Here is a 25,665-nt window from a genome sequence, read left to right on the forward strand (position 1 = left end):
CTGCTGTGCGATCGAGAGAGCCTGGCAAAGCAAGCTCTCCCTCCTCCTCAAGGGAGGAGCCTCAGCCAATGGAGAAAATGGAGGCTTTGCTCTGTAGCTCCTGTGTGATAGAGCAACCCTGGCAAAACAAGCCATTAGCACCTGACTGTTTTAATGTTTTAATTTAATTCTAATTATGATGTAATTATGTATAAAATGTTATTGTGATTTTACTGGTTGTTAACCACCCTGAGCCTGCTTTGGTGGGGAGGGCAGGATATAAATCTAATTAACCATAAAACCATGATGTACAAAGAAGTGAGAGAGGGAGAAGGAAGCAGATAACAGCCAGTTGCTCAGGAGTCTGATAGGAGCCCTCTGGGGACCTGATTTGGCCCCCCTGGCTGCATGTTTGGCACCTTTGGACTAAAGGGAACAAGAATTAGAATCATTTTCACCTGCACTGGAAATATAAGAGGCCCCAGATTAAATTTCTTATGTCTCCAGTTATAAAGATCAGTTAGGAAGTGATGTAATACAGGGGTGACCAACGGTAGCTCTCCAGGTGTTTTTTGCCCACAACTCCCATCAGCCCCAGCCATTGGCCATGGAGAGCTACCGTTGGCCATCTGATGTAATAGACCTGCGCCAGAAACACTGAAAAGTTGTCACCGCTCAGAGCAGGCAGTGCTGACCTTGGCTTCATGTGTTTCTTTGGGTAACCAAATTTGTATGTTGAAGAAAAGAGAGTAAAGTTTATGTTGAGCTTCTGGGGCTCAGTATTATTTACAGCATCTGCTTTGTGTGTAGAAGGTCCCAGCCAGGTTTAATCTCTGGCATCTCCAGTTTCAAAGTTGTGTGTGATGGGAAAGACCTCTCCCTGAGCCCCTGGAGAACCACCGCAAATCAGAGTAGACAGCACTGGCCTTGATAGATTAAGGGTTGAACTCAGTATACAGCAACTTCGTGTATGCATGTGTGAACATATCCACCACTAGAGTTAACACCTCACCAAATGTGTTTTTGCAGGCTGTGAATGAAAAGGACTGTCTTGATTTTCCAAAGCTGTATAAGCCTGGTCAACAAAACCTCTTGTTCAACAAGCACAGATTTTTCATCTGCATAGCACATGGAATCTACACCTCTGTTGTTCTGTTCTTCATCTCATAAGGTATATTTTATGATGAAAAAATGGGAAACGTATTGCTGACTACCAATCTTTTGCTGTCACTGCTGCAGCCTCTTTGATAATAGGAGTCAGTGTTCAGGTAAAAACAAAAGCCAGGGGATTCAGATTGCATTTTGTTTCTGGACTTATTTTTGAAGCGTTTTATTTTTCTGAATCTAGTCTCATGGTTTTACAAACTGAGACAGAGGTTCTGAAGACTACATAGAATCATAGAGTTGGAAGGGACTTCCAGGGTCATCTAGTCCAACCCCAGTTAGTTACAGTATTAAAATCAGGATATGCAGTTGATATTTTCCACAATTATGGCCTCTTGTATTCTTATAGATTTATACATTTGGCAAATACACCCATCATGACATGGAAATGTCTGAGACTGATTTCGCATTAGGCTTGTTCCGAGTGGAGAGCCCTTTTGCTCCTGGCACTTCTCTCCCTTTCTGCACAATCTGCCACAGAGCTGTGAGTTGGTGTGCAAGCCAGATCCTCTTACAAGCAGTTTCTGCTTGCTGCGGGAAAGTGGCGCGCCAACTCACAGTTCCGGGGCAACTTGTGCAGGAATGGAGAGAAGCGCTGGGGGCAAAAGCGCTCTCCACTCGGAACAAGCCCTAGTGCAAAATCGGTCTAAGGATTTTACAAATATTTTAAAGGAATGTCTTTAGTACAGATAAAAAAAGATCGACAGCCCTGATGTCTTAAAACAGTGCCAAATGCTTAACTTTTGTGCATTAATATCTGTTATACAGCTTACTTGAAATAGTCTGCTAAGTACATTTTTGTGGGCTGCTTCTGAACTATCTCGCCACACTCCATCTCTCCCCCCCCACTCCCACATTCTTGATTTTAACATTGCCTAGTTCTCACCGAGGGGATAAACCTGACCAAGGCAAATGGAAGCTCATAGGATTAAATATGCCTCCATATAAAGAGGGCTTGCGTATAGAAATCCTAGGGACTCCATCCTTGTATCTAGTTCCTGTGTGAAGGGATTTGGTTGAATGGGTGAGCATCAGGGGTGTTCCCTCAGGGGTGGCTTTCCAGATGTTTTTGGCCTACAACTCCCATCAGCCCCAGCCAGCATGGACAATGGCTGGGGCTGATGGGAGTTGAAGGCAAAAAACATCTGGAGAGCCACTGTTCCCCACCCCTGTTCTAAACTGAGTTAGTGTGAGCTACCTCAGTTTTTTAGCCTTCGGCTCACACAGTTTTGTCTTAGCTCTGGAAGAATGCCCCAGAGCAAACTAATGAGCCAAATCGCTCACTCACAACTTTAATGCCAGTTGCTCACCAAGTAGAATTTTTATTCACAAGACTCCACAGATTAGAGGGAACATTGGTGAGCATTCAGACATGTGAACTGTCATCTATATTTGAAATGGTTCTGCTCTAATATAAATGAATTAAGTAACTATTACCAGAACAACAGAGCCTATATTAAGAACATAAGAACATAAGAGAAGCCATGTTAGATCAGGCCAATGGCCCATCCAGTCCAACATTCTGTGTCACACAGCGGCCAAATATATATATATATATACACACACACACACACACACACACTGTGGCTAATAGCCACTGATGGACCTCTGCTCCATATTTTTATCTAACCCCTTCTTGAAGGTGGCTATGCTTGTGGATGCCACCACCTCCTGTGGCAGTGAATTCCACATATTAATCACCCTTTGGGTGAAAAAGTACTTCCTTTTATCCGTTTTAACCTGTCTGCTCAGCAATTTCATCGAATGCCCACGAGTTCTTGTATTGTGAGAAAGGGAGAAAAGTACTTCTTTCTCTACTTTCTCCATCCCATGCATTATCTTGTAAACTTCTATCATGTCACCCCTCAGTCGACGTTTCTCCAAGCTAAAGAGCCCTAAGCGTTTCAACCTTTCTTCATAGGGAAGGTGTTCCAGCCCTTTAATCATTTTAGTTGCCCTTTTCTGAACTTTCTCCAATGCTATAATATCCTTTTTGAGGTGCGGCGACCAGAACTGCACACAGTACTCCAAATGAGACCGCACCATCGATTTATACAGAGGCATTATGATACTGGCTGATTTGTTTTCAATTCCCTTCCTAATAATTCCCAGCATGGCGTTGGCCTTTTTTATTGCAAACGCACACTGTCTTGACATTTTCAGTGAATTATCTACCATGACCCCAAGATCTCTCTCTTGGTCTGTCTCTGCCAGTTCACACCCCATCAACTTGTATTTGTAGCTGGGATTCTTGGCCCCAATGTGCATTACTTTGCACTTGGCCACATTGAACCGCATCTGCCACGTTGACGCCCACTCACCCAGCCTCAACAGATCCCTTTGGAGTTCCTCACAATCCTCTCTGGTTCTCACCACCCTGAACAATTTAGTGTCATCCGCAAATTTGGCCACTTCACTGCTCACTCCCAACTCTAAATCATTTATGAACAAGTTAAAGAGGATGGGACCCAGTACCGAGCCCTGCGGCACCCCACTGCTTACCGTCCTCCACTGCGAAGACTGCCCATTTATACTCACTCTCTGCTTCCTATTACTCAGCCAGTTTTTGATCCACAAGAGGACCTGTCCTTTTACTCCATGACTCTCAAGCTTTCTAAGGAGCCTTTGATGAGGAACTTTATCAAAAGCTTTCTGGAAGTCAAGGTAAACAACATCTATCGGGTCTCCTTTGTCCACATGTTTGTTCACCCCCTCAAAGAAATGTAACAGGTTAGTGAGGCAAGATCTTCCCTTGCAGAACCCATGCTGAGTCTTCCTCAATAACCCGTGTTCATCAATGTGCCTACTCATTCTGTCCTTGATAATGGTTTCTACCAACTTTCCCGGTATTGAAGTCAGACTGACTGGCCTGTAATTTCCCGGATCTCCTCTGGAACCCTTTTTAAAGATGGGGGTGACATTTGCTACCTTCCAGTCCTCAGGAACGGAGGCAGATTTCAATGAAAGATTACAGATTTTTGTTAGAAGATCCACAAGTTCAACTTTGAGTTCTTTCAGAACTCTCGGATGTATGCCATCCGGACCCGGTGACTTATTAGTTTTTAATTTGTCTATCAGTTGTAGGACCTCCTCTTTTGTCACCTCAATCTGACTCAGGTCTTTCAACACCCCTTCCAATATTAGTGGTTCTGGGGCGGGCAAACACTTCTCATCTTCCACGGTGAAGACGGAGGCAAAAAATGCATTCAGCTTCTCAGCCATTTCCCCATCCTCCTTCAGTAATCCTTTTACCCCATGGTCATCCAAGGGCCCCACTGCTTCCCTGGCTGGTTTCCTACTTCTAATATATTTGAAGAAATTTTTATTGTTGGTCTTTATGTTTTTTGCAATATGCTCCTCATAGTCCCTTTTTGCCTGCCTGATCACAGTCTTGCATTTGATTTGCCACTGCCTGTGTTCCCTTTTATTAATCTCACTTGGACTGGTTTTCCACCGCTTAAAGGAGTCCTTCTTACCTTTTACAGCTTCCATTACTTTGTTTGTTAACCACGCTGGCCTCTTCTTATACCTGTTTGTGCCTTTCCTAACTTGTGGTATGTATTTTATCTGAGCTTCTAGGATTATAGTTTTAAATAGTCTCCAAGCTTCCCCAAGGGTTTTGACCGTATTTACCTTTCCTTTCAGTTTCCTCCTCACATGCCTCCTCATCTCAGAGAATTTACCCCTTTTAAAGTTAAATGTGGTTGTGGCGGTCTTTTTGGGCAACTCCCTATTTATACAAATGGTGAAATCAATAACATTATGGTCACTGTTCCCAAGCGGCGCAATCACTTTTACGTCTCTCACCAAGTCTTGGGCATTACTTAGGACCAGATCCAGGATCGCCCCACCCCTGGTAGGTTCTGAGACCATCTGCTCCATAGCACAGTCATTGAGAGCATCAAGAAACTCAATCTCTTTCTCTCGACCAGAACACATATTGACCCAATCAATCTGCGGGTAGTTAAAATCACCTATTACGACACAGTTTTTACGTTTAGCCGCTATCTTTAATCCCTCCATCATATTATAATCGTCCTCTCTCTTTTGATTTGGTGGGCGATAACAAACTCCCATAGTTAAATTTCCTTTTGAGCCCTCTATTTCAACCCAAAGCATTTCTAAAAGGGAATCTAATTCTCTGACCTCAGTCTTACTGGACCGTATATCCTCTCTGACATACAGAGCCACCCCACCTCCAACCCTTCCCTCCCTATCCTTCCGATATAACTTATATCCAGGAATCACCGTGTCCCACTGATTCTCCTCATTCCACCAAGTTTCTGAAATTCCCACAATGTCTATGTTTTCTCCCAACACTAAACATTCCAATTCACCAATTTTACTTCGGACACTTCTAGCATTTGCATACAAACATTTATAATTTCCCAAGCAAGCTAGGCCCGCCACCTCTCTCGAGACTCTAGCAGACAGTCCATACTGTTTGTCACCATCACAGTGGACAACTCTGATCCGTTACTCGGTAGAAAAATAGAAGCCAACCCTTCATCTCTTTGAGACGAGTCCTCCCGAACCAGAGACATTCCATCTCCTGTCGGCTTTCCCCCAAGATTTAGTTTAAAAACTGCTCTGCCACCTTTTTGATTTTAAGCGCCAGCAGCCTGGTTCCATCCGGAGACAAGTGGAGACCGTCTCTTTTGTACAGCTCCGGCTTGTTCCAGAAAGCATCCCAGTGCCTAACAAACTTAAACCCTTCCTCCTTACACCATCGTCTCATCCACACATTGAGACTTCTAATTTGCGCCTGTCTCTCCTGCCCTGCACGTGGAACAGGTAGCACTTCCGAGAAGGCCACCTTGGAGGTCCTGGCCTTAAGTCTCCCACCTAGCAGCCTAAATTTCTCCTCCAGGACCTCACGACTGCATTTCCCCACATCGTTGGTGCCAACATGCACCATGACCACAGGCTCCTCCCCAGCACTGTCTATCAGCCTATCTACTACACGCGTAATGTCCGCTACCTTCGCACCAGGCAGGCAAGTCACCATACGGTCAATACGCGGTTTCGCCACCCAGCTGTCTACTTGCCTAAGGATCGAATCACCAACTACCAAGATCCCCCCTCTCCCCCTGCCCAGGGATGGTTCCTTGGCGCGAAAGGATACCCGCTCACCAACCGAAGAAGAGGTCCCTTCTGAGGGCGCATTCCCCTTATCCTCAGCAAGGTGCCCTGTTCCCTCTAGACCCTCACGCTCTCTGGCAGCAACGGGGCTGCCACATTCAGAGTGGGGCTCATCTAATACGCCCCCAAGAGTCTTCCCCAATTGCCTAACTGACCGTCTCTGCTTCTCCAGGGCAGTCACCTCGGCCTCAAGGGTACGAACTCGTTCCCTGAGGACCAGGAGCTCCTTGCATCTAGCACACACCCAAGACTTCTGTCCTGTGGGCAGATAGTCATACATGTGACACTCAGTGCAAAACACTGGAAAGCCCCCACCCCCCTGCTGGCATTCTACCTTCATGATATATATATTAAATATACAGTCCTCTTTATATGCTGTTGTTTACGTGGCTCCCCTTCTGGAAGGTCAACTTACCTTATTGGGAGAACAAGGAAATCAGGGATCTGGGTTCCTGGTCCTTAGGAAGCCCCCAGGCCAAGAGCCCTTTAGCTCTCGCCCTTCGGCTCGCGCCAAAGGCTCGCGCCTTTGGCAAGGCGCAGCTTAAAATGCAAAGAGGGTGGAGCAGACCACTCCTAAGCAATCATCAACAATTACTCTCAATCAATCAATCAATCACTTTCACCTTTAGCCCACTCACCCAAACGTACAGCAGTTCCCCAGCTATCACAACTCAGCCTTTTCAGCAGTCACCCAAGCCTCAGAATGAAGTCTTTCAAAACGCAGAAATTCTTAGCAACTTCTCCAGCTGTCTCAGCTTATCAGAGCTGCTCTGCTCTGTTCCTCTCAGGCCTCTCTGAGATGTGCTCAGCCTTTGGCAAGGCGCAGCTTAAAATGCCCCCCTCCCTCTTTTTTTTGCTTTACAGATTGCCTTAGATACTAGCTACTGGACAGGAATTAATCATTTCTTCATCTGGGGTGGTATTGCTGTGTACTTTGCAGTCCTATTTGCAATGCAAAGGGATGGGATTTTTGATCTGTTTCCAGGCCATTTCCCTTTTGTAGATGAGTCTGTAGTGACTGGTGTAACAATTGCCCATATGCACTTTCTATTGCTTGACAAAAACCATGTATTCTTTAGAGAGGACATAAAGCACTAATGAGGCTTAAGGCAGTAACCAGTGGGAGAATGAAGATTTGCTTATTTTCAGATACCTTATCACCTAAGAAGGTTGAGACAGTATATATAGAATTCTAATTACAACAGGGTAACTGTGTCAATCTATTGCATTAAACACAACTTTAGGAGCACTAACAACATTTACTCTAGCATAAGGTTTTTGTAAATCAGAGCTAACGTTGGGTGTATGGGGAAGTCTCTCAGTCTTTAAGGTGCTACTTGGTTCCTGCTGTTAGATTATGCCACATTAGCCACACAGTAACCCTCTTTAAGGAAAAGATTGGGGGGGACCCAGTAAGGGATTTTCATGACAGAGTGGAATTCTTGTCTTCCAGTAGCCCCCACCCCCCATTCTGTTTGTGGCTTAGAAGCCATCCTACTCCAAGGATAACTGTAATTATTCTGTGGCATTCCTGACCACTGAAAATGGAATTTAATGAAAAACATCTTACCCTGCTTCCAGAGGACCTCCAGGCTGGGACTTTGGCTCCCTCCCAAAAGAAAGCGAATTCCAAAGTGGAGAGGTAGCCATTGAGAAAAACCTTTCTGCAGGCCCCTGCACACCAGATTTCTGGTAATACTGCACACAGTGTGGTCAGGAGAGCCTTCTGTATTTGGAGGATGTTACTCACCAAGGGGGGAAAAAAACCTGCCAAGAATTGCTATGCCCCAGATGGAATTTGCAAGTGTTAGAGGATGACTCTTTCACAAAGCAGTTCCAGTAGCCAAAACTAAGCAGTAGGAAGCAAGGATATACATATGCATATACATTTAATAACAGTGCTTCTCCTTCTTGTGCTGTTTGAGTTAAGGCTGTTTATGTCTACAGAAGTAACTGAGGCCCACTGGAAATCCTCCAGAAGAGCGCCTTGGACAAGGCTTCTCATGCAGCCTCCAACTCGTTTTTGCTTGTGCGTTCTGTGTTTCCACTCAGACTTTGATCGCTGCAAGCCTAGAAAGTGTGTATTCACCACCTCCCAAGACAAACATTAAAAACTCTGAGTGCTTCAGACAGTTGTCCAAACAGTGTATTGTTCACAGAAATCATGACTAAGCAGGGGTCATTACTGAACACTGAGTCAGATCCAGCTTCTGTCGAGTTGGAATGGGGGTGGGGTGTAAAATGAACAAGGCAAACTCCAGTTTGCTTGGAAGGGTCAAGGAGAGTACCTCATGACCCATGGTGGTCTGTTCCTGTTCAAGTTGGCCTGCTTGACTGCACATGAGCTGCACATTCCCACCTCTCCTCATAGTGTACACATCTTTTATTTAAGTTTCAGGTTGCAAAGCCTCTGGGTGGGTTGTAATACATCTGATTTTTTGTTCAGGGGTAGAGCCATGTACTTTACACGCCTCCCAATTCCCAGCCTCAACACTTTCAGTTAAAGCATTTCAGATAGCAGGGGATGAGAAAGACTTTGTTCTGAGTTGGTCTGACACTGTATAAGGAAGTTTGATAGGTTTGGTGTAGTGGATAAGTGTGTGGACTCTAATCTGGGAGAACCGGGTTTGATTCCCCACTCCTCCACATACACCTGCTGAGTGACCTTGGGTCAGTCATAGTTCTTGAAAGAGTTGCTTTCTCAGGAGCAGTTCTCAAAAGAGCTCTCTCAGCTCCACCTACCTCACAGTGGGGAGGAAAAGGGAAAGGAGAGTGTAAGCCGCTCTGACACTTTGATTTAAGGGCAGGGTACAAATCCAATCAGGAGCTCCATGGTTCAGAGTGGTAAAGCTGCAGTACTGCAGTCCAAGCTCTGCTCACGACCTTAGTTTGATCCTGGCGGCAGCTGGGTTCAGGTAGCCGGCTCAAGGTTGACTCATCCTTCCATCCTTCCGAGGTTGGTAAAATGAGTACCCAACTTGCTGGGGAGGGGGGTGGAAGTGTAGATGACTGAGGAAGGCAATGGCAAACCACCCCGTAAAAGTCTGTTGTGAAAACGTCATAATGCTACGTTACCCCAGAGTCAGAAATGACTGCCGCTTGCTGCTTTACCTTTATAAATCCTATCTTCCCTCCCCACCCCAGCAGCCTAGTCTCAGAATTACATCTGAAAAGTCCAGATGATAATCTGTTTCCATGAAGAAAATTTCTGTTTTGGAGGGTGGATTCTATGGCATTATACTCAGATGAGGCCTCTCCTTTCTCCACACCCTGCCCTCCTCAAACTCTACCAACAAAATCTGCAGGAACCTGGAACTGACAAGCCCTAGTCAAGCCTGGCCTTGAGGAGTCCTCCCTCAAGGGTCAATATATGCCTGGCCCCTCCCCCTGCCTTTTACTCACTGAAACCCAGCCTGGAATGCTGTGGTTTCCTAGCAACAGCCACTGAGGAAATCTGTTGCTTAAAGCTACAGGTGCCTCTTTTATCTTTTTCACATTTTAAAATGCCTCAGTGTATTTTTTTTATTTCACATTTTCCTGTGAACTTAGGGCTGTTTTCAGGTGTGTAGAAAGATCTGTCTTTCCCATTCACAGCTCCAGTCACCGTATTTATGTATCCAGAAGTTTTCTGACTTTGCTATTGGAATATAAGATATGCACATTTGTAGCGTACATCTGTGCTTTTCTCTGTTTCGTCTTATGTTTTTTAAACGAGACAGTCTGGCTGTTCTTATGCAATAGAACAATGTATAATTATGAGCAGTCTGACAAGGGAAGAAGCACAGAACACATAATTTTTCCTGTCCTGTGTATTCCTCAGTGCCAGCGCACAATGTATATCATCTTCTGGAATCTGTGTGGTGTATTATGTGATCTCATATTTTAGATGTTGCCAAAGAATTCTGTCATTTATTTATTTGTGTTTTTTCCCCTTAAGTAAGTGTTTTTTGTACGGCTAGAAAAATCAAAGAACTTTGGAATAAGAAACATATGGTTAACGTAAAGTATCAAAGATAACTTGGCATGTCCCACAACTGCAAACTTATCATCCACCTTTCCCCCCTCCCTCTTTCCTATCAAAAATGTTTTGCTCTCCTGTGCTAATAGGAAGTGCTTGGAGCTCCCTGGGCCAATTAAATGTCTGGCTTGTCATTTTCTTGACTACTGTGGTTTCAGTCATGCCTATGTTAACATTTCATTTTATGAAGGTGGATTTCAGTCCAATGGTGAGTGATCAGGTATGGCTCGTTCTTTCAGAGCAATTGTGTATCTATCTATCTATCTATCTATCTATCTATCTATCTATCTATCTATCTATCTATCTATCTATCTATCTATCTATCTATCTATCTATCTGTCTGTCTGTCTGTCTGTCTGTCTGTCTGTCTGTCCGTCCGTCCGTCCGTCCGTCCGTCCGTCCGTCCGTCCGTCCGTCCGTCCGTCCGTCCGTCCGTCTGTCTGTCTATCTATCTATCTATCTATCTATCTATCTATCTATCTATCTATCTATCTATCTATCTATCTATCTATCTATCTATCTATCTATCTATCTATCTATCATCTATCTATCATCTATCTATCATCTATCTATCTATCTATCTATCTATCTATCTATCTATCTATCTATCTATCTATCTATCTATCTATCTATCTATCTATCTATCTATCTATCTATCTTATTTAAAAATCCCTTTTATGTATACACATTGAATCGTTTTGAGTTGGTAGCTCTTAGGAGTAGGATACCCATTTGTTCTCGCTAGCTTTTGCAGTCAGCTTCTGCAACCATCATCCATTTTGTAGAGCTGAACCAGCTGATAGCTGGAGACTCTGGTCTGCTGTACAGGTGATGATCCAACACTGGATCTGTGAACCGAATTGGAATCTCCTGGCAACTCTCCCTCTAAGCTGAGGCATCAGAAACCGTGTCCAAACTCTTGTGCACCACACATACCAATTCAAAAAGCTACTATGGTGGGTTAACTGCTCTTACTTTTGTAATGGTCTAAGGATAATAGTTGTAGGACTACCCAGGAGCTTCCCTTATCATTTCCATATCAGCAGTGGGGAAAAGCTTTGCGTGTTGCTGCATAAAAGGTGACTGATCAGCACAGGTAGCAAGTGAACCAGAAGTACTTTAGGAAGTATCTAATTAAAAGGGGTGATTACTCTTGCAGGGATTTACAGCTTATTTCTTTTCATGACATGACTATAGCTTTCCAAGCTGATCCAACTTGTTGGAAAACTGTTGCAGGTTGGGAGGGGGGGGGATAGCATTCCATGATGTCGTACGCAGCCAGCCAGTCAGAGTTCTGCACACACTGTTCTGATTCAGATTGGTGGGGCTTGTTTTTCTGAGTTCAGTCTTTCAAAAGAAGATTGTGTGGGTAACAACAGCCAGAACAATAGTGTTGGTAACAACAGCCACAGCAGAGTAGCTCCTGTTTTTTTATATTCATAAGAACATAGGAGATGTTGGATCAGGCCAGTGGCCCATCCAGTCCAACACTGTCACATGGTGGCCAAAAAACCCCCAGGTGCCATCAGGAGGTCCACCAGTGGGTGCCAATCAATGACAGGGGATTGGTTGAATTCACTTGAGAATAGCCCCTTTCTAGATTTCTTAACAGCCCAGCTAGAATTTGAAAAAAATCCCAGAAGATTCTGTCTTCTCAACCTGACTTTCGGTTATCATCACATATGTTTTGAGTTTGCAGACCACTCTGACCTGTGTTGGTGTCTTGGGATGCCCCCCTCTTCAAGTCATAAAGGGACATATTGATCTTATACAGCAACATAACTAAGAGCTCAAAATGAGCCAGATTTTGCAATGTGAAAATGATTCCTCTATATCATTATAAGCTTTTTTTTGGTTTGTTCCTTTGCCTACGGTACGGCTGTTGCACTGAGCTAAAAAGAAACAGAAACCGTTACAAAGATACATGCAGCAGACACACAGAGCTAGCTCACAAAGGTCTGCGTATGCTTTTGCTCATCAAGAGGGCCATGGGGAGCTGATAACATCTGGAAAAAATATGCACGTCAATCTACATTCAGCATCAGGAACGGGAAAGGCTGTGCAGAATAGATGGAGAACTTGCGTAAGCAACTGTTGGACATTGTGAGGAGTTTCAGCTGTGAAAAGCCTGTTCTGTGAGCATTGTGTTGTAAGTCGGTAAAATGAGAGACTTTGCTTCTGCACACGTGGCCACAATCTTGGGTACCTTTTGGCCCCTTTCTCTTCATTAGCTTGAGATCTTGGTATATGAAACATCTAAATATGATGGTGATTCTCTGGAGTTAGTAGTGGTATGATAAAGGCTTCATTGTCCTTGCTGTGTTACAGTTGGTCCTGTTGGTTATGAGGTCTTTCAAGTTCCAGTAGTGCTTCAGAGCCCTGCAGAAACCTATTTCAGCAGAGTTGATGGTGGGTGCTGGCTGCAATCCATGCACCAGGTTGAGCTGGTTTGGTTTCACTAAAGTAGGTGGGACTTAATTGCATCGAACTTACTTGACTTTCAGTTACTATGAGGCTCTTGATTCAAGAATGTTTGTTTGAATGTCTAGGTGTATGACTGATTGGAAATACATGGAGCTTTGCATGGGGAAAATTGATTGGCAGTCCTACATGTGATAAACCAGGGAGACATGGCAGAAGTGGCAGATGAACGCAGATGCCTGCAAAGGTCAAAAGTGGTTCATGTGGTTGCAACTTTATAGATTTAATTAACTCTGTTTATACCATGATTGATGCAGAATACTTTGATGAACATCAGGATATCATTTCATACTGTGAGTGGGGGGAATGTGGGATTGATGTGCACCACCCTGAGCCCTGTTCCAAAGGGAAAGGAGGTTTAAAAATTAAATCCAATAAATAAATGAATTTTAGCCATGCAGTGTGGAGGATTTTCCTTTGCTATATGTAGGGCCTTTCTGAGCCAGCTTGGTGTAGTGGTTAAGTGCGCAGACTCTAATCTGAGAGGACCGGGTTTGACTCCCCACTCCTCCACATGCAGCTGTTGGGTGACCTTGGGTCAGTCTTGTTCTTTCAGAGCTGTTCTCGAAAGAGCAGTTTTCTGAGCACTCTCTCAGCCCCACCTACCTCACAGGGCATTTGTTGTGGGGAGAAGAAGGTAAGTGTCAGAACTGGTAACTTTCTCTCTGTCTGCTTTGACCAAACTGACTCCATGCTGTAACCTAACACTAACACAGAGTCCATAGCTTGAGCAATTAACCCTGCCCTCATAGCTATTCCAAATATTTAGGGCTCCATAACGGGCGACAGATAGTCTCTGTTCAACATCCACAGGTGCCCTTTTGAAGACAGGCCGTTTGGCCTTCACCACAGGGAAGCATCCTCCCTTCTGATAACGAAGCCTGGGAAAGGAGACACTTGTCTGTAACCCGTGTGAATGATAGCTTTATTGTGCTTCACTGATGGCATAAAATGTAACCAACTGCCAGGACTCGGCATTACTGTTATCTCGTAGCTCTAGCACTGTAGTTCTTCAATAAAGATCCTTACTTTGTAACAAGTATTGGAATCGTCTGAAGTTGAGGCGCCAGCAGCAAGGCAAGAGAGGGGGGAAGCCGAGCCCCGCGTCCGGCAAACCCGAAGGGAAGCGACCCCCCGCAACCTCGACCCCCACCGCCGCGGTCCGCAAGTGCTTTAGGTGTGGGGACCCAAACCACCTAGCCGCCAACTGCCCGGTGAGGCAGACACCGACCCCTACTCAACCCAAGCCGGCAACCCCCGCGCAGAAGAAGAAAGGCGGCCGCACCAAGGAGCCCAGTCGGGGCGCCGTCGCCACTTCCATGGCGATTGACGAGGATGTTACCACCATAGAGGAATCCAGCGAGGAGTCCTGGGACCAAGAGTCGGCGGGAAACGACAGCGACCTGCTTTAATCGGTGCCGCAAAGCAGGTCCGGGAAACGCCGGCACTACTGACAGTGAGAATTACCGGGGGGCTGTTGTTCATGGCGGTCACCCTACTGAACCCCAACCTTAAGCGGTTTATGCACGCCCGCGCCCTGATTGACTCAGGGTGCACCCGAGACATTATCACCCCGCGCCTAGTAGAGGCACTAGGACTGGCCACGTCCCCCCTGCCCCACCCCATCCAATTCGAACAGATGGACGGGTCCATCATGAGGGGGGAGCCCTGTACTTTGGAGACCCAGGCGACCCCCGTAGGGACGGACAATCACTGGGGGATAGAGACTTTCGTTATAGCCCCTTCGTCTTCATTTGACGTGGTGGTGGGAGCAGGGTGGCTCGCCCGGCACCAACCGGACATTCGATGGGCTGAACAGATTGTGCGATTCCCCGACTGGCGGTGTGAGCACCACCACTGGAGAACCGAGTGGGGTCCTAAGGCCCCTCCCCAGAGCGAAAGACTCTGCCTCACTCTTGAGGAGATAGGGGCAATCCCCAGGGAATACAGAGACTTGAGAAAAGCTTTTAGTGAGCGAGAGGCGGACGAGCTTCCTCCGCACCGCCCGACCGATTGTGCCATCGAACTAATCCCGGGGCAAGAGCTGCCCAAGGCAAAACTCTACTCGATGGGTTGGGTGGAGAAAGTGGAACTGAGAAAATTCATTGACAAAAATTTGAAGCGTGGGTTCATCCGGCCGGCCACGGCCCCCCACGCAGCACCGGTCCTATTCCGCAAGAAGAAGGACGGTAGTTTGAGGCTTTGCACAGATTTTCGCGGGATAAATGGGATTTCCATGTCAAATGCTTACCCGATCCCGCTGATAAAAGACCTATTGAGCACAGTGGCCGAGGGTAAAATCTTCACCAAGCTCGACCTCCGCGACGCGTACTTTCGGGTGCGGATTAAAGAAGGGGATGAATGGAAGACGGCATTCAACACGCCTATGGGACAATTCGAGTATTTAGTGATGCCTTTTGGACTTCAGGGAGCGCCGGGGGTGTTTATGAACTTTATCAATGAAGTGTTAAGAGAATTTCTGTACAAGGGGGGGGGGGTGTACCTGGATGACATCATTATTTACTTGAAAGACCTTGAATCGCATGTACCATTGGTGAGAAAGGTGTTAGCAACCCTATGCCGAAACAAATTGTATGCTAAACTGTCAAAATGTGAGTTCCACAAGACGGAACTAGATTACCTTGGGTTCCGGGTGTCTGGGGAGGGACTAGCGATGGACCCCGCAAAAATCCAAGCGGTCCTAGACTGGGAACCTCCTCGAACCCGACGGCAGCTCCAATCATTTCTCGGGTTCGCAAATTTTTACCGCGGGTTCATTAAGGGGTTCGCCCGGGTAATGCTCCCCCTCACTGAACTCCTCAAAACGAAAGGAAAAGGGGACGAGGCGAAAAAACCCGGCGCGCGCCTAACGTGGACGCCGGAGTGCCACCAAGCTTTTAATGAGCTCAAACAACTTTTCACCTGCGAACCGGTACTAGCTCACCCTAATGAATTGAAGCCCTTCGTGGTGCAATGCGACGCCTCCGATGTCGCCGTAGGAGCCATATTGATGCAAAGAAATGAGGGGGGGGGAACTCCGTCCCTGCGCTTACATCTCCCATAAATTTTCCAACGAGCAGAGAAACTGGTCAGTGTGGGACAAAGAGGCATTTGCGGTCATGTTTGCTCTCAAAACATGGAGATCCTGGCTAGAAGGGGCTCGAGTCCCCTTCGAAATTTGGACTGATCACAAGAACCTGGAGGCCCTCACCGGCCGCCGCAAACTGACCGCAAAACAGATCAGGTGGGCGGGATTCTTCGCCAAATTTGACTTCGTGCTAAAGCACATCCCAGGTACCAAAAACTTTTTGGCCGACGCACTATCACGCATGCCCCAGCATGAGAGCCAGAGGGAGGAAGTAATCGACTCTCTCATTCCCCCCTCTGCCATCGCGGGGGGGGGGTAACCACCCGTTCAGGGAAGCAAACCGGGGCCCCCGACCCGCAGCAGAAGGAACGCTTCGCGGCAGAAGCGGAGCTAGAGGGGCAAGATCGACCCGATGGCCTTGAAAAGGGGGAAGGGGGGCTCTGGTTCCACAAAGGGAAAATTTATGTGCCCAAATCTCTGAGAAAAGAAGTCCTCGAGCGGGGTCATTCCAGCCGACTTGCTGGTCACTTTGGATATGTAAAGACTCTCAACTTAATTACCCGACAGTTTTGGTGGCCCAAACTAAAAAGGGATGTCTCTGAATTCGTACTTGCCTGCCCCACATGTATCATGTCCAAGCGCAGAGGGGGGAAGCCACTTGGTCCCTCTCCCAACAGTGAGTCGCCCCTGGGCAGTAGTCTCCATGGATTTCATCGTGGAACTTCCCCCCTCCCAAGGGAAAACGGTGATATTGGTGGTAGTGGACACATTCTCCAAACAAGCCCACTTCATCCCATGCAAAAAACTCCCCACTGCTAAGAAATTGGCCCAGCTATTCTTTAATCACGTGGTCCGGCTTCACTCATTCCCAGACAAGGTCATTAGTGACTGCGGGCCACAGTTCGTTGCCAACTTCTGGTGGGAGTTTTGCAAAATAGTAGGCATTGAGCAGGGGCTTAGCTCCGCATACCATCCGCAAACGGACGGACAGACGGAGAGGGTGAACGGGCTTCTCGAGCAATACCTAAGGTGTTACATCAACTACCAACAGACGAACTGGGTGGAGTTACTCCCCTTCGCCGAATATGGGTATAACAACAGCCTCCATAGCTCAACCAAAACCTCCCCTTTCCAAATAGTCAACGGCTACGAAGGGAAACCATTCCCCAACCTCCCTCTGCCGGCCGGGTCCCCGGAACCCACTTCATGTCAACAGTGGTGGGAAGGGGTACGGGGGGGATGGAAGGTGATCCAAGAAAACCTAGAGGAGGCGAAAGAGGAGTACAAACGCCACTTCAACAAAAAGCACGCTCCCCAATGGGAACTGAAAGAGGGGGAGACAGTTTTTCTGTCCACAAAGAACTTGCCCCTCCCGCAGGGGTGTCGCAAGCTCGCTTTTAAATATCTAGGACCCTTTAAAATAAAAAAGGTGATCAACAAGGTAACTGTAGAACTTGAGCTGCCCAAATCATTAAGTAAGATCCACCCTGTCTTTCATTGCAGCCTCCTTCGCAAAGACCCTGGAGCTACGTCCTTTCACCCTCGCCCTCCGGAACCGCCTCCGACGCGAGTGAGGGGTCAGAGTCACCATGAGGTGCAGGAGATTTTGGATTCCAAAATCCGACGGGGTGTGTTGTACTACCTCATCAGGTGGAAATACTTCCCCCCGAGCTGTGACGAGTGGGTGAAGGCTAGCGATGTGTCCGCTCCGCAACTGCTTAAAAAGTTTCACCTGCTGTACCCACACAAGCCCAAGGCGAAGAGCTAAGGGGGGGGGGCAGCATGTCAGAACTGGTAACTTTCTCTCTGTCTGCTTTGACCAAACTGACTCCATGCTGTAACCTAACACTAACACAGAGTCCATAGCTTGAGCAATTAACCCTGCCCTCATAGCTATTCCAAATATTTAGGGCTCCATAACGGGCGACAGATAGTCTCTGTTAACATCCACAGGTGCCCTTTTGAATACAGGCCGTTTGGCCTTCACCACAGGGAAGCATCCTCCCTTCTGATAACGAAGCCTGGGAAAGGAGACACTTGTCTGTAACCCGTGTGAATGATAGCTTTATTGTACTTCACTGATGGCATAAAATGTAACCAACTGCCAGGACTCGGCATTACTGTTATCTCGTAGCTCTAGCACTGTAGTTCTTCAATAAAGATCCTTACTTTGTAACAAGTATTGGAATTGTCTGAAGTTCGTTCCAGTTCTGACAGTAAGCCACTTTGAGACTCAATGTGAATGGTAGGATAAAAATCTGGTCTCTTATTTTCTTCTCTTCTTCTACAAGCTCATGAGAAACTCTGTGAGTGACAAATCTCTTTATAATCTATGAAGAGTTTATACGTACCGTAATTGTCCAGTTTTTATTTCAGCTATGTATATACTCTATATTGTCTACAAATACAGTGCTTTGCCTGAGTGTCTCTCTCTTGCCCTGCGCTTTGGTTCACTTATTTCTAAATTGTGTCATAAGGGACCCTGGGTGCTTCTTAGAAATTTGTGAAGGCATCCTCATTGAGAAGATCCATAATATGGGCATGTTCAACCGCCACAAAGGATGTCCCCTGAGAGCCACAAATATGCTCTGAGTTCATGCTGCCCTACAGTGAAGATCAGTGAGCATGGCCTCATATTGTGCAAGAAGCACTTCTTAAGTGTGCAGCAATTCCTAGTCTCTGTTTCAAGACGACTAGAATGTGGCTTGCTGGCTTTGAGCTTTTCCATCATGCCCTGAAACATATTTTTCTGTTGCCTCCCCTTTCTTTTTCTACTGAACATCCAGTGTAATCAAGAGTTCCTAGGAGCTCAAAAGGTTGCCTGCTAGTCTGTGACGATTTTTTTGGTCCTGCTGTGATATTATATTGTTAGTTTGTGCTTTTTTTTTCTTAATGGACCAGCTACCTCAATAGTTTTGACATTAAAAAGTAAAGTGGGAATCTGTTTCAGAGAACCAAGATTGGCAGCAGTGCCCTGTAACTTGGTGACAAAGTCAGGTTTGTTGATAAAGTAAGCTCAATCAGCTCCCTAGAAATGAGTCATCTTTTCTTTTCCTTCCTTCTGCTCTTTCCCTCCCCCCCTTCTTCCCACCAGATGCAAAACCCAGTGTGTAACCTTTAAAAAAACAGATTCAATTTATTTGGCTTTTTCATTTATTAAAGCATTTTTAGTCTCCATCTTCCATAGCACTTACAGAAGTCGAACCAAAAACATCTATGAACCTACTTCAGCAAAATCAGAGTTCATCACAGATGACTTCATTAAAAACTCCAAAGGCTTGGACACATTGGATCATTACTTGGCAAGCAGATCAGCATCCAAGTCAGTTTTTGAAGACACGCAGGAACAATATCGCTTTCCAAAGTACTCTAAGCCTTGCCAGAAAAGGAGTTCTGTGCACCACCTTTGGCATATTGTTCCACAAGATGGGGGCCATCCATGCTGTGGCTCTCTGAGAAGGCAAATGAACCTCACAAAAAGAGGGAATCACTCACAGGAGGCACTATGCAAACCTGAGCAAATGTATATCAGACATAAATCAGATAACCCTATGTTTGAAGCCCAGTGGTCTTCTCTAAGTGTTTGTAAAGTGGATTTTTTTAATGGACTCAAAGGACTACTTTGTACATGATGTTTTCTTGACTAGAGAACATCTCTTTGTAGTGAAAACATGTCTATTGTGTCTTCTGAAGCGCAGCCTGTTTATTTTGCTGCAAGTACACAGATAGTGTTCTTGGGCACTTTCCGATCCACATCAAACACAAACATGTCAAAAGTGGATTGTTTCCCCCCCCCTTCCCCACATGGTTATTATCTGCCAGTACAGGAGAATTATCATAGATGAAACAGCACTGATGCAGGCAAAAATATTGGTGTGCTATTAGATGCATCACAGGAGCATAATGGTCGGAGTGTTGGTATGAGAATAAAGGAAAACTGGGTTCAGATCCCCATTTGGCTACAAATCTCTGGGAAGAACTTCAGAAGATTCCAAGTCTTGTTACAAAGTTAGGATCTTTATTGAAGAACTACAGTACTAGAGCAACGAGATAACAGTAATGCCAATTCTTGGCAGTTGGTTACATTTTATGCCCTCAGCAAAGCACAATAAAGCTATCATTCACACGGTTACAGACAAGTGTCTCTTTTCCCAGCATTCGTTATCAGAAGGGAGGATGTTCCCCTGTGGTGAAGGCCAAACGGCCTGTCTTCAAAGGGCACCTGTGGATGTTAAGCAGAGACTATCTGTCGCCTTCTCTACTGCCCTAAATACTTGGCATACCTAAGAGGGCAGGGTTAATTACTGAGACTAGGCACTCTATGTTAGTGTTAGGTTACAGCATGGAGTCAGTTTGGTCAAGGCAGATAGAGCAAAAGTCACCTTCTGTCAGCCGAAACTACCTTTCAGGAGGTAAAATGATGAAGGGGAGAACTATTTATGCTGTCCTGAACCCTACAGAAGGAAGAATGTGGGTGTTTTTTTTTTAAATGGACCTGATACGAGGAGGAGAAGAAGAAGATTGGTGATGATGATGATGTTGATGATATTGGATTTATATCCCACCCTATACTCTGAATCTCAGAACAGTCACAATCTCCTTTACCTTTCCCCCTCCCACAACAGACACCCTGTGAGGTGGGTGGGACTTTCAAGGACAACTCCTACGAGAGCTACGGCTAACCCAAGGCCATTCCAGCAGCTGCGAATGAAGGAGTGGGGAATCAAACCCGGTTCTCCCAGATGAGAGTCTGTGCACTTAACAACTACACCAAACTGGCTCTCAGCTAGAATTTCTACTAGAATTAAACTCATACTGATACGTTCTTAGAATCCTCACCTCTTTTTGTGAATTGCTCATTATTGAGGTCCTTCTGTTCATAGTAAAGAACATACAATGGAGATAGGTTAGGCATTTTTGTGTGTTTGAAGGCAGCATTTTGCTTCCAGATAAGCTCTAGCTCTTGAGTTATTACAAAAACCTGAGAAAGAACAGCTTCTGGAATCTGGAGCTGGCACAGAATGACAAGTATCCTTGAAAATAAAGGTGAGCTGTTTTGTAGACATGTGTTGCCCCCCCAAGTTGGAATAAAGGACACAATTAGATTGGTGAAACTATGGGCCACTTTATTAAATAATATAGCAACGGCAAGGGCAACCGAACTGCGGCCAGGTCAGAGCCAGGGGTCTCCTCAGACCGCTCCCCTGCCTTTTCCAGCGGGCGAGAGACCCGCCCCCCCAGCCTTGTTGCCTTTTTATGTTGTCCCTACTGAAAGTATACTTAATATCCCTACTGAATACTGAGGAGCAATAAAGACTATTACAATGCCATCCTAAGCATGGTTACGCATTCCTAAGGTCATTTGTTTGGAAAAATAAGACGCATCTCCGGAAATCTGCTTGAGGCAGCTCGTGAACTAAAATAATAAAACAAGACCATTAAAATACAGCCATTAAAAACAAAGCAAAGCCACTGAAATGAGCTGAAGGCATAAAAAACAACCCAGGGCAGAAAAGCGGCATAAAACAAACATCAAACTGCCTAAAGTGAAAGTGGTAAATGATTCTTCTTGGGCAAGAAGCAGACTATAAAGCAGCAAAAATGGATTAAAACCTTTAGTTTGGGGGGGGAGAGGGCGACGCGGAAGATGGCGGACGCTTGAAGCGGCAGCTCCCGGCTCACAGTCCCTTCCCGCTTCTCCTGCTCCCGTTCCCAACTATTTCTTTCACCTGGCATGGGCAAACGAACTGCAGGGAACACCAAGGCAGCCAAGAAAACTCCTGCGAAAGCCACACCGACGCAGCAGGTACTAAACTTTCTTCCAACGAGCCCCGGGCCCTTACCTCTCTCTGAAATGGCGTCCAGCCCTTCCCCCGGCCCTGCTCAGGAAGAGGGCTCTTTATTAACAACTCAAACATTTCAAGCGGCGATTTCACGCTTGGAGGACTCAATAGGGGTCACAATGGAGGAGAAGATCAGCAAAGCTATTACCCCCTTACAATTAGAACTAAAAAAAATTAATGAAACGCTTTCAGCAGTCACTCAAACTGCAGACTCAGCGCTGGAAATGGCTACGGTGGCCCACGAGGCTGTACAAGCCCTGCAAAGCTCAGACCTATGGCTCCATGAGAAGGTGCTTTACCTGGATAACAGATTAAGGGCTGCTAACCTGAAATTTAGAGGCCTGCCAGAACAGGCGGAAGACAACAAGGAGGTAAAAATCTTCATTGCCTCATGGCTTGCTTCAGCCCTCCACCTCCAAGATGGAGTCGCCCCTCTTATTGATTCTGCCTACCGTCTGGGGGCATTACAGCCCAAGTCAAAAGACTTTTCAAGAGACATACTCGCCACGGTTCCAGACTCCAGGACCAGAACCCTGATTTTACAGAAAGCCCGATCTGAAGAGGGTCTACTCTACAAGGGAAAAAAGATCCTGGTTCTAGCTGATCTTTCACCGGAAACCCTGCAGCATAGAAAAGAAATGAAGCCGATTCTAAACTCACTATTTGAACACAAAATACGCTTCTGCTGGGCTTCTCCTATCCAGATACTGGTTGTTCACCAGGGCCTTCGGCTAACAGCTTCTGATTTCACCTCCGGCTGTGATCTTCTTAAACAACTAAACATTGACTCTCCTTCATCTCCTGACTCAAGTAGGGCTACTTCATCTCGTTCAACCAACCCACCGTTTTCTTTCAAGCCAAGAAGACGATGCTGACTTCTCCACGGACGTTCAGTTCACCTCCTGCTACTTCCATCTCCTGCTTCTGAACAGTTGTATTTGCACTACCCATGCCATCTTGTTCTGGTTTAAGGGAGCGGGGTCTTTCTTTCCTCTTATTATGTCACATTGTTAAGGGAACAGCCGGGATGTTCCTTCTTTTTGCTCCCTCCATATTAGATTGTATATTTCTTATATACTGAGTAAAGTTGCATTGTTTCCTGGTTGGAAACAATGAACAGTTTAGTAAGATTTATGTTGTTAATATTGTTGATTTGTTTTTTTAAGGGGAAAAGGTACCTTTTACTGGTGTTTATTTATGGCCCTTTTCAGACGGTGCTTTTTGACCAGCACTGGTATGTTCTGGTATACTCTGGCCATGACCCACGAATTCAGTGGATCCCTTTAGCGGTGTTTGGGGTTTTGGAAATTTTTACATTTATACTGAAAAGTGGTTTGTGTTTGTTCAATTTGGTTTGGACAAATATGGTTGTCGTTGGGAACCTAGATTTTTGCAGTCAGGTCACCAATCCTGGTACTCCCACCCCAATGTTCTCTCTTTGTTTATTCTGTGTTGTGAGAACAAGGGAAATCTGGTCATTGCTACTTGTTTTTTCTACTTCTTCTCATCATTGTTATACAGAGCCCCAGTCTGGGTTCTACAGGCGTTATATGGATCTTAACAATGTTTTTTTTTACTTTAATGTATCTAAATTATGTCTGACTTAAAGTTAATTTCTCTCAACTGCAGAGGCCTTAACAACATTATTAAAGCCAAGCGGCTTTCTTCCGCTTTGACCAAATTACAACCTGATCTTCTTTTCCTACAAGAAACCCACATTAAGTCGGCAAGCTCCACCATACTTCGATCTAAGTGGTTCCATACACAGTACGTAGCTCCTGGTTCTTCTAAATCACGCGGAGTCGCCATTCTACTTTCAAAAAATACCCGGTTTGTTTTGTCGGCTCAAGAAGTCGATCCTCAAGGACGTTATATCTTTATAAAAGGTACACTTAATGACTCTCCTTTCACTCTGGTTTCTCTATATGCTCCCAACTCCTCACAAATTACCTTTATAAAAGACACGCTTTCTAAACTTGCCCTTTTCCAAGAAGGGGCAGTCATTATAGGGGGGGACTTTAACCAAATCATAGACCCCAGGTGGGACAGATCCTTTAAGCCACACTCTCCCCCGACTTCTTCCCCAGCACCTATGCAATCTGTCCTTCATAATTTTAAACTATGTGACGTTTGGAGACTGCATAACTCGGGGGTTAAGGACTACACCTACTTCTCGGCATTACACAATACCTTTACAAGGATTGATTATTTTCTTATTTCTCCCTCCTTATTGAACCAGGGTTTCTTACACCAATATTGGCCTCAGGACACTTTCCGACCACGCCTGGTTGGAGTGCACACTGCATGTTGGTTCTCAGGACAGGCCTTCATTTAACTGGACATTAAATAAATCACTCCTTCTGAACCAAGAATTTTGTACACAATTAGAGCAAGAGATTAATCTTTATTTCAAAAACAATTTGGATTGTGGGGTTTCCAAAGAAATTGTGTGGGACGCAATGAAAGCTGTTCTGCGAGGCAAGTGTATCTCCCTGCATTCGGCCTACAAAAAAAGAAAATTAGAACTGAAACAACTTATTTTAGACAATATTAAACACTTGGAACAAAAACACAAGCAAACCTGCTCTAATAAAATTTACCAAAAACTTGTTCTCGAAAGACAGAAACTAGACTTATTGGAAACATCTAATATTCGAAAAAATCTACTATTCGTGAAACAAAAATACTGGTATAACCACCCCCGTTCGTTGAAGCTACTCTCGTGGAAACTCAGGAAAGAGCTAGGTGAGAGACAGATTAAATGTCTTAGAGGCAACTCTGGCAAAATACACTCATCAAATAAAAAAATCTTGGACACCTTCCATCAGTTTTTCCAACAGCTATATACCTCGTCCAATCCTCCTTCTCACCTAATAGACCACTTTTTTCAAAACCAGAAGATCCTTACCCAACTCTCCCACGAACACCAAGCCTTTTTAGATTCTCCGATTTCTTCCCTTGAAGTCGTTGACGCCATTAAGGCCTCCAAATCAATAAAACCCCAGGTAGAGATGGACTACCTTCAGAATTTTATAAAAAATTCAATCTTTCCCTGGTACCTCACCTTACCACTGTTTGCAATCTTGTTCTGGACTCCGGCTGTATGCCTCCCTCCTGGTCCCAGGTGAAAATAGTTATGATTCCCAAAAAAGACAAAGACCCATTAAATGTTAAATCTTACCGCCCCATTTCTTTACTAAATAACGATTATAAAATATTTACTTCCATTTTGACTGCTAGATTGAACACAATCATAGGGCTCTATATTCACACCAACCAATCAGGATTTATTCCGAATCGCAATATCACGGACAATACTAGACAAACAATCAACTTAATTCAATATTGCACTTTTCAGCCATACGACTCCTGCATTCTTGCCTTAGATATAGAGAAGGCCTTCGATAGTATAGAACCTCTCTTCCTTAAAAAAGTCTTACATCACATGGGTTTCGGACCTAGGTTCAGAACGGTTATAGATTCTTTGTATTCCTGTCCATCCGCGTTTATACAAATCAATGGTCAACAGTCCCCTTCACTTATCCTAGAAAGAGGGACTCGTCAAGGGTGCCCCCTATCACCCTGCTATTCGCCATTGTCATAGAGCCCTTTGCAAATTTGATACGGCTTTCTTCAGAGATCTCTGGTATCTCTGTCCAAAATTCTACTTTTAAAATAAGTTTATTTGCTGACGATATAGTCTTATATATTACAAATCCACTACAGTCTATTAAAGCCGTTTCCTCTCTCCTGTCTGATTATAGTAAACTTTCAGGTCTTTCAGTTAACCACTCGAAATCAATTCTCTACCCGATTAAAATTTCCGATACTTCTAAAAAAGACATAGTTGCAAACTACCCCTTTCATTGGGTCTCTGATTCCTGGTCCTATTTGGGGCTGAAAATCCCCTTAAATATAGCTGGCCTATTAAAAACTAACTACACGGCCAC

At 45.3% G+C, this 25,665-nt stretch overlaps 1 protein-coding gene across 1 annotated transcript; it reads left to right on the forward strand.

Annotated features, from left to right (window-relative positions):
* Positions 1-1,169: 1,169 nt before the first annotated feature.
* ATP8B4 (ATPase phospholipid transporting 8B4 (putative)) lies at positions 1,170-17,446 on the forward strand (the record flags this gene model as incomplete). Its single annotated transcript, XM_060259969.1, is given in 6 exon segments — positions 1,170-1,247; positions 7,150-7,292; positions 10,397-10,522; positions 12,176-12,386; positions 14,709-14,856; positions 17,376-17,446. Coding segments are annotated over 6 exon segments (777 nt in total), but the record flags the coding sequence as incomplete, so codon positions are not given.
* Positions 17,447-25,665: the final 8,219 nt, after the last annotated feature.

This window comes from Heteronotia binoei, chromosome 19 (assembly GCF_032191835.1).
Source record: "Heteronotia binoei isolate CCM8104 ecotype False Entrance Well chromosome 19, APGP_CSIRO_Hbin_v1, whole genome shotgun sequence".
NCBI lineage: Eukaryota > Metazoa > Chordata > Lepidosauria > Squamata > Gekkonidae > Heteronotia > Heteronotia binoei.